At 33.4% G+C, this 14,398-nt stretch overlaps 1 protein-coding gene across 1 annotated transcript; it reads right to left on the bottom strand.

The window, feature by feature from the left end:
* Window positions 1-2,789: 2,789 nt before the first annotated feature.
* Window positions 2,790-7,470, bottom strand: LOC128164282 (partner of bursicon-like). The gene is made up of 2 exons (XM_052828055.1): window positions 6,953-7,470; window positions 2,790-5,691 (listed from the first exon to the last, which is right to left on the bottom strand). Exons 1-2 carry the CDS (start codon window positions 7,202-7,204, stop codon window positions 5,542-5,544), a joined length of 402 nt encoding a protein of 133 aa, XP_052684015.1. The 5' UTR covers window positions 7,205-7,470; the 3' UTR covers window positions 2,790-5,541.
* Window positions 7,471-14,398: the final 6,928 nt, after the last annotated feature.

Raw genomic sequence — 14,398 nt, 5'->3', positions numbered from 1 at the left:
TTGAGATGTGCTGAGCATCTTTTTTACTAAAGGGAATGATGTACATGTTGTTGTGTTTCTATATCGCAATATCTTCTGAAATATCTTAAATCGATGGCTGTTTGTAAATTAGACAAAAGTTCGTGGAACTATCCCGAGCATTGTTGGTAGGAACAGACGTTGTGCAGGAACGTTCTTGCAATAGCCTCTAAATTTCCAAACCATTGGAATAAAAACTTATCTTCAGTCCAAAGTATCATACATGTACCTTGGAGAGCGTATGATGATACAAAATGTGGAACAAAGTAGTACTTACCGCGATACATTTAACCGCCATTTTTCTATGGAACTAATAATACGCGTATCACGTGGTTTGAACAGTGATAACTGTAGTACTAGCTGAGAATTGCATCTATTTAAACGACAAACAATTTAATTTCAACATTTTAAAAATAACTTCAGAAAATTATTTAAAAATTGGAAGCATTAAATTAAAACGTAAATGGATTCTTTTAGAGTTGCCCAACTATGTTTTATTTTTGGGTCAAATGGAAATTTCTTATGTAATCAATATTCAGTTCTAATAATAAAATATTTTTAAAATAGACATTTTTCATGTAACGTTTTACAATGTGCCAGTAGCATTGATGTATTGGACTGAACTTAACATTGCGCACACTCAGTTCATAGCGAAATGCGAACTAAAGCAATAACCGGGTTTTTTTTTTATTGAAAAATATACCTTTTCCTCATAAGCCATGTTTTTTTCTTCGATCTTTCCGTAGACTCTGTTAGTCTATGTTAAAAGTAATCTATTTTTGTCCAACTAGTACTTTGTTAGATGGAATTAAGTAAAAGGATACGAGGCTGAATGGTTGTAATTAAAATGATCATGAGCTATAAAAAAGAGATGTTTTCTTTCGCTCTAGGTACGATTTAGATAAAAATCAATATCTAATCAGTGTTAATACGAATTACTTGTTCGGGAATAAAAGGTTTTCGGTCAATTACCTGTAAGTGTAAGATCCGATTTTGATAGTTAGACTTTAAATATAAGTATACTGTAAAAGGAGGTTTTATAGCTAACATGAAGCGAAACTCAAATACTTTTACAATTAGATAGGAATATGCATTGCTGAATGTGATTATTTTCCGGTGAATATATTGAATCGGATTGAAATTGGAATGGCAGTCGTCGGTAATGAATTGGAAACAATGCCTGTTTGACTTCATGACACCCTCAAAGAACAGTTTCTGACGATACGTGACAAAATAGTAATGTTTAAGATTAAGTAAATCCCACTTTTTAATGGCATACATCACAGAGACCTGACGTTGTGAGAAATAAATATATAAAGCAATGTGAGTTAAATAATAATTTTAAAAAATATATCAATTTCTTTGCAATATTATCAGTATATTTATGTATCTACAATGTACACGTGTATATGTCTGTATGTAAACATCATTTTATATACACGTGTTCTATCGCTTAGATCAGCCTCTTTATTGTGATTGTAAATCTTTGTTGACCCTTTGAGTGCCCAATTTAGTATGGTTTTAAACTGATTAACCTTATTTTCACACATATGCTGTTGAAAACAGTACTGTAGTAAATTCTTCAGGCAACTTACTACTGATATCGGTACTTTACTTTCAAAGTTTCTCTTAAACATGCTAATCGCCCTCGGAAATTAAATTATGTTCAATTCACATCGAAACCGAGAGTCGCCAATTTTACATGTAAACGAACCGCATTATTTCACTTTACTGGGCTGATGATGGTGTTTAAAATAATATCAGGGCAAGTAACTTAATGACATCTGTAGTAAAATGTCCAAGAAAGTTTTTGGAATCAAGTATTTCTTTATGATAGGTTCAGAAATAAGGTTAATTAGTCCAAAACTGGTGCAATTTGTTGTGCGCCGTAAATTGCAGACTTTTACTATGGAAGGCACTGTAGCTCACAGGTCGTCCATCTGATTGTCCATCTGATTGTTTTCAGACCGGAAGCTACAGACCTGCAGCTAATGTTCTATAAAGATATCGTTCTAGAAATGTTGAGAACACTTCAGGATTATCCATCAGATTTTTGAAATTACAAAAAATCCAGAAGTTGCAATGTACATTTTTGGCTTTGACTGACATAAGATAAGTTATATGCAACCTCTTTTGTAATGGTAAGCCTTAAGAAAAAAAAGTTTAGGAGTGTTGATTATTTACTTAATTAACGATCAGATCTACCTTAATTTTTTTCTAAATAATTATGTTTTTTAAAGCTACAAACTATCAAATAGAAAAAAGTTTGTACAGTTAACCTTTGAATTTTTACTCTTTTCTATTACTCTTTTTTTACAGAGCTCTTATTTTCAAGGAAATTAAATAGTAAAAAAATCCAGAGCTGATTTCGTTGCAAGCAACGAGGAGGTCTTCCGTTACAGCTTCAAGTCAAGAAAGGATTGTCAATCAGTCTTAATAAAACCATCCTCTTTCTCCTTGCACTTATCAGGGCCTGACTTATATTGATAGGAGGTCATTTTCACACTACCTTAACTTCTGACCATTCAGGGCTTAGAAAATCAGTTTGAACTCTTGAAAATTAGTTCTTGTCTATTTTCTATGTATTAAATAAATGTAATCCCAAGACTACAGAGTATTTAAGAGTTAGACCTCTCGTAAAACAGATAAAGACAGGTCTGTGATAAGTCGGGGGTGTGTTTAGACAAGAAAAGTATTGACTGCCACTTTAAAACACTATTACGCACAGGGAGCTATTCCCTATCAGCAAAATGAAAGCCGGTATGCATGTCTTCATTTGTAGCTTTTATTTCTCATATTACGCAATATTCAAACATACTATATTTCAGTTAGATTGATATGATAATGAAGAACAACTTTTCCAGCGACATCAATATCGTAGCATGTATCGTTTTTTAGATACACAGCAAAGTCTTTCCGGGCGCCTAGATCCCTTATTAAAGGGGCCAGCCCCTTTTTCTGGTCTCATATGAAATCACTTTCATTTTTACACAACTTTTGTTCTATATGCGTTAAGAAAATATTTCAAACTAAAAAAATACGAAGCAAAAACATAAGTAAAGATTAGCAATTTTTAAAACACAGATTTCTATCATATAATTCAAGTGGTAAAATTGGAAAAATTTTAAATACAAAAATCAGAGGACAACATTTAAAATGTCAATTTTAAAGATTTACATGTATAACTTTGGATTGTATGCTACGGACAATTCCAGAGCTTTTGTCCGGAAACGAATGCCCCTAAAAAAAATTTAAAAAGGGGAATAACTCAAACCCGGAAGTTACGATCGCTCATTTTGTTCTTAAAAACTAATTAATCTAATTTACAAAACACCCTGAAAATTTGTATGAAATCGGATGACAAACAAAAAAGTGATTAAGGTTTAAAAAACTTCTAGAAGAAGAATAACAATAATGAAGAATTACCATCAGAATCAGTACAAGGTCTTCCGTTGGAAACAGAAGACCTCATTGTCCACGGCTAGCCCTTTTAAAAGGGCATGGTCACGATTTTGGTCAGTTTCTTTTTTTCTTTTTTAATTATTTACAATGCTTTAGAAATGCATTTCCAATAACTAAATGAAATATGAAAGTCAGTAGTGAATTTATAAGCAAGATACAGGACTCACAATTCTTTTTCATGTAAACAAGGCTCGTGCCCTGTTTTTGTTTACATTAGTTCATATTACCGGTAAAAGTTCATTTTCAAGCTGATTTTTTCATCTGCTTATTCATTTTAAGCAAATATAAACAGATATTAACGTTTACCACATTTATTTTTGGTCCAAGACTGGAGTTTTCACTTCAACGTTCAAAATGTAAACAAAAGCTTTGTTTACATAGCAAAGAATTGCAAGCTCTGTAACTCGCTTATTACTCAACGAACGACACTTTAATTTTGGTTGCATATCAAAAATGCCTTACTGAAGCATTGTAAACATTAAAATCTGGAAAATAATTTTTGACCAACATCCTGATCATGCCCCTTTAAATAAACTTCAGATTCATTCGTCCTCGTTAGTTGATTTCATTGGTACCTTTTTAAGGGAAAACTATGTTACAATGTTACAATCCCAGACAAGCATTTTATAGCCTTTGGGAAAGGTGCATTAATTTTAATCAGTGACGTCATTGTTATAAACATCGAACTTGAATGCTATCAGTGACATGCAAATAAATGTAGGTTTTGTCCTCAAACAGTTTAATGTGGTTTCATTAATATTCGTTGAATACCAATTTTCGTTGATTTCGTTGAACAGTTGATCCACAAAATTATATGTTCATTTAAATGCAGTTGCTAATAACACTTTGTATTGATATGGTCATGGGTCACGAATTTACGTACTATCCTTGAAACTATTATGTGCGAATAGAAACGGTGAATGTTTTACAAACCTCCCGTCAAATTGTGCATTGTACAAGCGCTAATCACTTCTCAAACATATGGCAAAAGGTTTTATAAGAAAGAGGATAAATAAAAAAGGAAAAAAAATATTTAAATTTGTATTAACTCTTTGACGTCAGTATTTACATAGTCTAGTATAACAGGTGTTAATAAGGATAATTTACAAATAACACGTGTAATATTCATTTTTTTCATAATCGGGTATGACAACGGTATGACAACAAATAATAAGACATAATACTTTTGGCCAAAAACTGTAAGAAAAAATAAAAATGCCTCAAAATCTTATCGTTCTTTTTTTAATTTTATATAGAGTTCTGCTTTTTTAGGTGATTGAAAGACTGTAAAGAAGTCATGACAATTGATCACACTGAACATTTATATGATAGGCCTAATATTTCAAACCAAGGTCGGCGTTAATTTCAAGGCTTTATAATATGCGGACTGCTGCGTAGTTTTTGTACACAATACATCGAACAATACGCACACAGTCATAATAAAAACTGAGAAAAAGCAATTAGGTAGAAGTGATAATATGCAATTTATAGAGACATTTGCGCAATAAAGTCCAATAATATAGTAAGCAATATAGCTAGCTTCCACCCAAAGCGGATCATAATTAAGTAAGATGGAATACTTCCCAGAAACCCCAAGATTAAAAAAAAAACAAATGCTTTTTTTTCTGGCAGCATTCTGGAAAAAGATATGCAAATAATCAAATGGAAATTAGACAGATTGTAGTGTGTAGTTTCAAGTCAAATATAAAAGTTAAACAATGTTGTTTTATCAGAAGTTGTGTAAATGGTAAAACAAGATGTCACAAGTATGCCTCAGATCACCAGACATAAAGATGTATTTCTCCACCTGGTCGAAAAAATCTGATAATATGTCAAAACCATAGGAATATAACCGCTTTAATATAGATGACGCTCCGGAGGCAAAGCAGATAATAGATAACAGTTTTCCAATTTGAAAAAGAAAATGTTTCCATAAAGAACTAGAAAAACAAAGAAATTTAGTTTTGTTTGGGCTTGCTCTGATGTCACTCGTCACTCGAGCAAGTTTTGAAGACCAATTGGAATCCTCTTTTTTTGAACTCTCTATTCTGTCTCCGGACTTTAATTTGTACAAGGAAAACAATCGCAGTCGGCGGGTTCTGTGATGGAGGTTGTCGGTTGTACTCCGGCTAGCACGACGCCATTGCTGTAGCACTCCTGTAGCGCTATTTGACGCGAAACCAGACGTCCTTCCTTGCAGCATTTGCAGTCCTGAAAAGTAAAACGGAAAACAACAATTACTACTTGTGTTATGAAATTTCTCTCCGTGATAATGTTTCCATTACTGGTGTTTGGATCTCTCTCTCTCTCTCTCTCTCTCTCTCTCTCTCTCTCTCTCTCTCTCTCTCTCTCTCTCTCTCTCTCTCTCTCTCTCTCTCTCTTTCGCTCTCTCTCAAGTGTTAAAAATTTTGATTCCATAACGTTGAACATGTTATTCGATATAATTTCGGTATTTCTAATTTTTTTTTGATACACGTGTATTTAGCTTTATAATATAAAGAATCGCAAATACATGTACTAGAATATAAGGGGAAAATTGCAATGCAGGTATGCATTATTAAAAAGATATTCTAAAAAGAAATCTATAGTTATTTCATTCTTTCAACACATAATTGCCTATTTTCTTTTCATATGTTTGAATTTTACATGTTGACTTGTGAAAGATTTATGTCAGGAACGATAGGAGTTTCTTTATATCCTGCGACAAAAAAAAAGTAATTTTGAAATGCTTCTGGTGATAATATTAATTTTTCGAATCTCCTTATTCCATATTCTCGTGATTTGATTCATAATCATAGTGAAGTCGAATAGCTAAATAACTATTGGATTGCGAGTATTGTAATGCATCTGCGGTACATATGCCTGGGAAATCTTTAATTAACAGTGTTTACAATAACGTTCTCTTTAAAGATATTTTTCAAGCATCTTCGTCTTTGATTTTATTTAATATAATTTTTTTAAAATATCAATTAAGTATCGCGTGTTTGTTTTTGTATTTGATACCGACAACCTGCCAATTAATAAATTGAATTCCAATAATACTACAAAGAGATATATATAGGGTATAAAGGCAGTTTAATAGTATTGATATATGAAAATGTATGGGTATGATAGAGTCTTGGTGACAAAGATAAGATCGCATGAGAGAGAGAGAGAGAGAGAGAGAGAGAGAGAGAGAGAGAGAGAGAGAGAGAGAGAAAGAGAGAGAGAATCAAAGTAAAAAAAAATTGAATGAGAAAGAAAAGTTTAAAAGTTTGATTTAAATACAAGTAAGGTATCAAAGTAATAAAATTGTTAAAAAATAGTAATATATATATATATATATATATATATATATATATATATATATATATATATATATATATATATATATATATATATATATATATATATATATATATCGTGTAATGTCCATATATAGCGAAAGATAATAAGGTTGGGGAAGAGACATATTTTTGCAGACAATTTTTACCTTTTTAAAGTCTGGGTAAGTGTGGACGTTGGGGGATGCCGTGGACAGACAGGACCCCTCACATTCGTTGACACTGACACGGGCCACACAATCTACAGTCTTCAGCACCCCCTCGTGGGTGACCGTTAGCGTTCGTGTTATGTCCATTTCGGTCCGTTCTGTACTGCATGTTTCCGGGGAAGTCCGGAAAAGTCTCCCCTGAACGCACACAACAACTCCCAGAAATGTTAGAAAAACACCGGATTTGGCCATTTTTTAAATATGCACCCCTGATGGAAACACTAAAAAAGTAGATTCGAAAAAAAGCACAAAAATATGTCAGCCAAACAGTCCAGTTTTCTTCAATTTGAATTGACTCGTACGATTCTAAGGGACTTGAAATTTTGTTTAGCGAGAACTAAGCATACGATGCCATTCTTTAGGTTATAATCTGATGAAGACGATTGTTATATGATAAGAGCTAAGTCCAGTTTACTGGATCTGCTGTAGAAATCGTGACAATTTGTACTTTTGTTCTCGAAGGGGGCGTGGTCCAATCGCAATCGATTATGTGCCCAGCAGTTCAGTCTCAATGGATGCCGCGTGATACTTTTATTGACAGGTAAGAACAACAATGTTTTTCGTTGAACGGAACGTAAACCAAAGGGCCGCTGATCAGTAGGGTCTACAATAAAGATACAATCAAATCATGAACTGTTTGATGAATACAATGCGCCATTCTTTGGTCTGTATCGTGAAGCCGTGCAGAAGGGTTATTTATCGGCTAATTAGGATGCAGTGGTCAATAACTAAACGCGTTTATGGTTTTGTTTTTTGTTGGTACAATCATCATGCAATTTGTCGACTGCTTTGTCTAAAACATTAGGTATTTTTTCATTGTAATTTCCCACTATAAAAACATCAAACAGTGAACAAATTATGAGAAGATTTCTATAATCAATAACACGAGGCATTTTTGAGATCTAATATCTAGATAGGAAGCCAGTAATCTGACTATATAAAGCACTAAAAATGGCTTACGATTGATATTGTCAAATTTTCGGAACAACCAGTCTTATTTTAAGGACACAAGAAATAAATTACATGGGTAAAAACAAAGACGACAAAATCTAGCACTAAAACGAACACTGTTAAAGAAACTATAAATAAAAAGAACAACAACATTTTAAACAGTTTTGTGATTCACAGTGTTTATGAAGGTGTTGACAATGTCGATCCTGAGTCTCTTGAAGACGGGACTGGCTGTCCCGAAAATTTGACAAATGAATAACAATGGTTCGTGTGGCGTTGCCACTTTTAGTGCTTAATAGAAAAAGGATTATTTATAAAATATCGTATATCTGTACCTATAAACTGAAAATTTGTTACATACATTTGAAGCTAAGCATTGGATATATCAAAAGAAACCATTTGTTGGATCTTTAATAAAAAGACAAGTCAGAATAAACATGATTCTAATAAAAATGTTTCTTAAAGAACTGTAGACATACAAAGACGAGAAATTAACATACGATTTCTGTTCCCTATAAGGACATTATTTTCTAACCTTGAATACCCATCAAGGATTAATTACTTTGATATAAATTCGAAGTATTTTAGAGTAGAAAAGGGTTTATCAAGACATATCTAAAATAAATGTTATTACACGTATCTAAGCAGTGATGAAGATTGTCTAAACGTCAATGGTGACAAAATTTATTTCAATAATGAGAATGCTAGGAATATAAAAAAATGCTTTAGTGGGGAGATGTTTTTAATAATTATTAACAGGAAAATAAAAAAAGAAATTACCAAAATTCTTGACCAAGTATCATTTAGGTATTCGATATGCATGTGTACAATGAACATATATTGAACAAATTTAAATCATTTTGAATTACTTAGATTTGTATTAACACTAATCAGTATAATTATGCCAGTGCCAACTGGCATTTTTTCACCCGCTAAAGATGTAGTTTCCCAAAAATCAATATAGAACTATTTTAACAAAAGCTTGGACTTTTGGTAGTTGTGTCAAACAGCAATGTGACGTAGGCCTGTCTATTTCATTGCTGACCACTCAGCCATGGCTCTTTGAAATCAACAAGATTTGTCTGGCTTTTGAGCTAAGACTACGCAATCGGTGCATATTTCACTTGAAACATCGTCATTTTCAACTTGTGTTAACGCAAGAAATAGAAAGCTACGTCAAACCGAAAGTCCAAGGTCTTAATAAAATGGTTCTATTTATCCCGGATTTCTTTTTTTTTTTGTAGAAATGATATTTAGTTTAATAGCAAAAGAAAACACCTCTTCAAGAACTGGATACGTCATATATAAGGGCACATTCTGCTCTTATATTCTGATACATAAACATAAATAAAAACTAGATTCGATCTCGTTGCGAGCAACGAGTGGGTCTTCCGTTCGATTTTTGAATAGATTAGATTAAACTTATCAATTTAAAGATAAAATCGTTGATCTAAGCGAAAAAAATAAAAAAAAATTTTGCGGCACTCGAGGCTTGAACCCGGGTCGACTCGGCCATGTCCACGACTATATCGACTGAGCTACTCGGACTCCGCTTCAGAACTTTGACGCTTAATTTCTCGAGAATGCCTTGATCGATTTTAAAACTAATTACATATTCTGAATCAGTAAAAGGGTCACTATAAGGTGTTAAAATTTCAAAGAAAAATATTAAAAAATAAAAAAGTCGAAAAATTCAAATTTTCAAATTTCCTTCCGGTGACGACCGGAAGTAACGGCAGACATTCTCTTGACCGAGGTGCACCAGAAAAACGGTAGATCTATCATCTCTGAAAATTTCAGCCTTTTATCTTTACTCGTTTTTGAGAAACCCGACCGACAAAATTGACTTTTTAAAATCGTAAACGGACGATAACTTCCGACCGGAAGTGTATTTTCAAAAATGGATAAAAAACGATAAACTTCAGATAACATCGCGTTAATCTTGAAAATTTGAATGAAATCGGTTGAGCCATCTCTGAGAAATCGTCTGCACAAAATCGGTAAGAAAAAAAAAGAATAATAATAATAATAACAACTAGAGCAGAGCTCGTGGCAAAGCCCCGAGTAGGTCTTCCGTTGTTGCTGCGAGTTGAAAATATATGTTATATGGTGTCAAACGATTATAATGACTAAACTTTCAGTTCTGCTTTTGTTATAAAAACGTGTTGTGATTGAAAGCCTGTATATAAAACGTGTTTTGAAACAAAGAAAGGAAGAAAATATTTTAGGAAAACTATTTGTCGAGCAGAGTTTATGTAATCGTTTCAAACATTCTTTAAAAAGTGAGATGTTTAATGGCGAGTTAAATTTTCAAGGGTAGCAAGCATTGTTATAAACAGTACAGTATGTACCCATGATTCATGTCAGGAATTGTATTTCTTTTTTAAACTGAACCCGCCTACAAAACACGTAAACCTTTCTCAAAGATAACTTCTATATTAAAATATTTCTAAATTTTTGAAGACTATGTGCAAGTTTAGAATTGCGTGCCGACAAAATTTACAGACCCTAAAACGTACTACTACACCAAAAAAGCGTGCGGCCTACGTGCGAGAAACGTTTCGTGTAAACCTTTTAGAGTTTCATGTACCAAAAAAGCGTGCGGCCTACGTGCGAGAAACGTTTCGTGTAAACCTTTTAGAGTTTCATGTAAACCGTTTAGCGTTTCGGGCAAAGCGTGTAAATCGTTTCGAGCAAAGCGTGCGAGAACCGTGTGAAACGTTCATCAGATTTCATTCGGAACTCTCTGACAAGTTAATTGTTTCAAAATGGCGCCCGTGTTTTACATTACTTTAACAAAATTGAGCGAATTTTTAACAAACAGAAGAAAGGTATATATATTAAAAGACGACTAGTAACAGATAATTACATGTATATTTAACGTTTTCATGCGATGTTTCAGTACTGAAACAATATTAAAAGTCGCTATACATAAGAAATATTAAATACAGTTAGCGAAACATGATTTCTATTGGAACAAACCTAAATCAACTTTAACTTGCACGATCATGTTTTGATAAGCATGTATTTTTATTATTTATTTACATCGATAACTCTTACTGAGACCATTCGGCTGTGTACAAGCAGCACACATAACCTCGGACATCGGGTGAGACCTGCACCTGGCTAAACCTGTCAATCAAACTCTGTGTATTTGTTTTCATTGGATGGTCAGGCGTCTCTCTTTTGTCAAAAGCCAATGGAAAATTAATGACTTCAAGGTAATCGGAATACGTATTTGATGAAGCACACAATTTAAATGATAGAAAATTTATTAATTATTTGAACAAAATTAAATGTAAACATAGAAAGGTAATAAAAAAAATTAATTATTATGGGAATCTATACGCATTGTACTCAATTCAAATAGATTATATTATGATTTTGTTATTTTATGTAGTAAAATCACCCTTCCAACTGTTACTCAATTACATAACAATTGATGACCTGGGGCTATAAATGTTCTGAGCTGTGTGCGCTGAAGCGACACAAGATTCTCGGTCGCATGCGGCAATTGAATTAACACAGACTGGCCGAATAAACAAAGGGGTGGGAAAGTGAAACAAAATGTTACACATAAGAAACTAGCTGCAATAATGTAGCCCTCTCCCGATTTTTTTTTTTCTTTTTGGGAGAGGGCTACAACTCCATAGGATCTCCGTAATGGTGCAAGTGCGGGAGTGATTCACTCCCGCAACGATTTCGTCTCAAATCGTACATAAATGACAATAACATTTGCATTTCTTACCTGAACTCAAACATTGTAGATGCTATGGCATAAATTAATCCAAAAATATCAAGTATAGTCTATATATCGGTTATTTTTCGTGTATGTCAACAACAAAAGTTGAATTTGTCCGCCATGTTTACTGACCTTGACCGGTTTTATTTTGGGACAGCCAATGAGAATTCAGGAGCGGATCTTGAACTGAATATAGGAATTCCCCTATTTTAAACATAATTAACGCGGTAAATATGAATTTTCCATTATATACCATTTCCTTAAATGATGTTTTAGTGATATACCGAGGTAAGATCGATTATTTACACTGACATTCACGTTAGCAAGCCCATCAAAACCCCAAGCGTACATCCCATAAAATCACGCGAGAACTGTCATGGCTGCTGAAAAAGACGACTGGTAAACATGCTGATGTGTTTTATCTGGTTTTGGTTTATATACGATTAATTTGTTCAACCTGAATTAAAAAATCATTTCATCTAAAGGAAGTCAAATATAAAATCGATCTTTTTAGACCGAAGTCAGCCGCATTAAAAAATTAATTTTGCACCATTACGGAGATCCTGTGGAATTGTAGCCCTCTCCAGTAAACATCAGATATAAAAAATCGGAGAGTGCTACATTATTGCAGCTAATAAGAAACCACCAAAAATGATTTTCGACAGATCTTGCTATCTTTTCTCCAATTAAAAAGAAAATCCAGCGCGAGCACCTGTCAGCGGGGCGGGAGGAGGGGGGGGGGGGGGGGGGGCAGCAATGAGTTCGCTTCCACAATGAAACTACAGTAGTGATTAATATGTGACCGATAGAATCTAATCTAAAGTTGTTTAAACTCATGTGAATATTTTTTAAAATAATCATCGAATGCCTCAATTCAGGGCATTCCTTTATCGTGCTAGCACCTACCGCAAACATGTAACATGGAACTTTGATTATAATTTGATTTGATTTTTAAACTACCTTATACGCTATCGTATAAATCAATGCTTAATCAACTGTACAAGTAAAATAAATTTATCTTTTCATCTTAAACCAATATAATAGTTGAAAACATAATAATATATAGTTGTGTCCGTGAAAAATATGAAACATAAACGCGTCATAAGGTACATGTAGAAGATATCCACTCGCGCCGGATCTCCTCAGCCATGTGCGAGGGATGATCATCATTTAAATGTTTAATATTTGAGGGGGGGGGGGTGTTGAATTAAAACATTAATTGTACAGTTTTTAAAGTAGTTTACATAAACAAACCAACCATTAGTTTATGTCTAACGATTTTTCCGATTTGGAGTAATATCGTTCATTAATATTCATTTACACTCAAATATTTAATTAAATATAAAATTATACAAGTAGGACAAACTTTTATAACATAAAATTAAAACAGTTCTTGTATATACGGCTATATTAACTCAAACACGTTCATATGCATGTAAGTGTAAGTCGCGGTGTGCGAATCTTGTGTATTAAATAACCGCTTACCGCTAGGTAATGCAGCCGTCGCTGATCTCCTCGGCCGTGGGCAAAGAATATATTTCGTAAAGGTACAACGCACAGAAACGCACAGCTCACAACCAAGGAAGATTTGAAAAGTTTGCAATATAATGACCTTACTCTATCAAATAGAAGTTATATATTTTAAACTTAAACCCCACAATTGATCTATGTCTATTATTGCTTTAGAGAATGACATTGCTTTTATTAATTAAATGAACTATTTCTTACTTGACATCCAATCGTTTAATCCACAAAAGATTTTGTGTAATCAAAACTAAAACAATTCTTGAGTTCGCGGCTAAATAAACCCATATATGAGAGACGCAACTCTCGTGTATTAGATAACCGCTGACCGCTAGGTAGTCCAGCCGCGAGCATGGTGACCGATTTTCTCGGCCGCGGGCGAGGGAGAGCTTACGTAATGGTACACACACACACACAGCTCTGATTCAAGGTAGATTTTAAATGCATGGAGTTAATAAATAAACTGTAATGCATAGAGTTTTTTAATTCCATATTTTGTGGTTAAAAAGAAAAGAAAAAGAATGTTTTGTTTTCCAATTGCCGTTTTTAATGATTGTGCACTATAAGAACTAAACAACAATGACTTAAACTCCTAAAAAAAAAGCATGTACTCCAAAAAAAAAAAAATTCTTATAAATTAATGCCTCCTGTATAAACCAGCATATTTTCTGCGGCAACTTTATGCCAGTTGTACGCACAAAGACTTTCGTTAACTTGTCTAATGAAAACAGGTACATGTCAACATGTAAAGCTTTTTACACTCATACTACACAAATCACTTACAAAATAATATTGTTACGACCTTTATGAGATCCCAACAAACAACTTTTCAAGCGACATCCATATCAAAATCCAAACCGTTTTTGAGTTATTAAGCAAAAACTTTTAGGGGCTATTGGCCCTTAATTTAAGGGGCCAGCCCTTTTTTATTGGTGTCAAATGAAAGCCCTTGATATTCTGCACAACTTTTATTCTGCATGTTTTAACAAAATATTTTTCGTTAAAAAGATATAAAGGAAAATATGTCTAAATTTTTGCACTTTTTGGAATCCTGATTTTTGACCCCCTACCTTTTCCTAAATAAGGAACGTAATCCAAAAACAAAAACCGATGTATACAACTTCAATGTCTTTGTTATTCAAATTCGTTGGATTCCCATTCCCTGCTAT

The sequence above is a fragment of the Crassostrea angulata genome, chromosome 9, assembly GCF_025612915.1.
Source record: "Crassostrea angulata isolate pt1a10 chromosome 9, ASM2561291v2, whole genome shotgun sequence".
Taxonomy (NCBI): domain Eukaryota; kingdom Metazoa; phylum Mollusca; class Bivalvia; order Ostreida; family Ostreidae; genus Magallana; species Magallana angulata.
The sequence above is the reverse complement of the archived record's forward strand: the minus strand, read 5'-3'. Positions and strand labels throughout refer to the sequence as shown.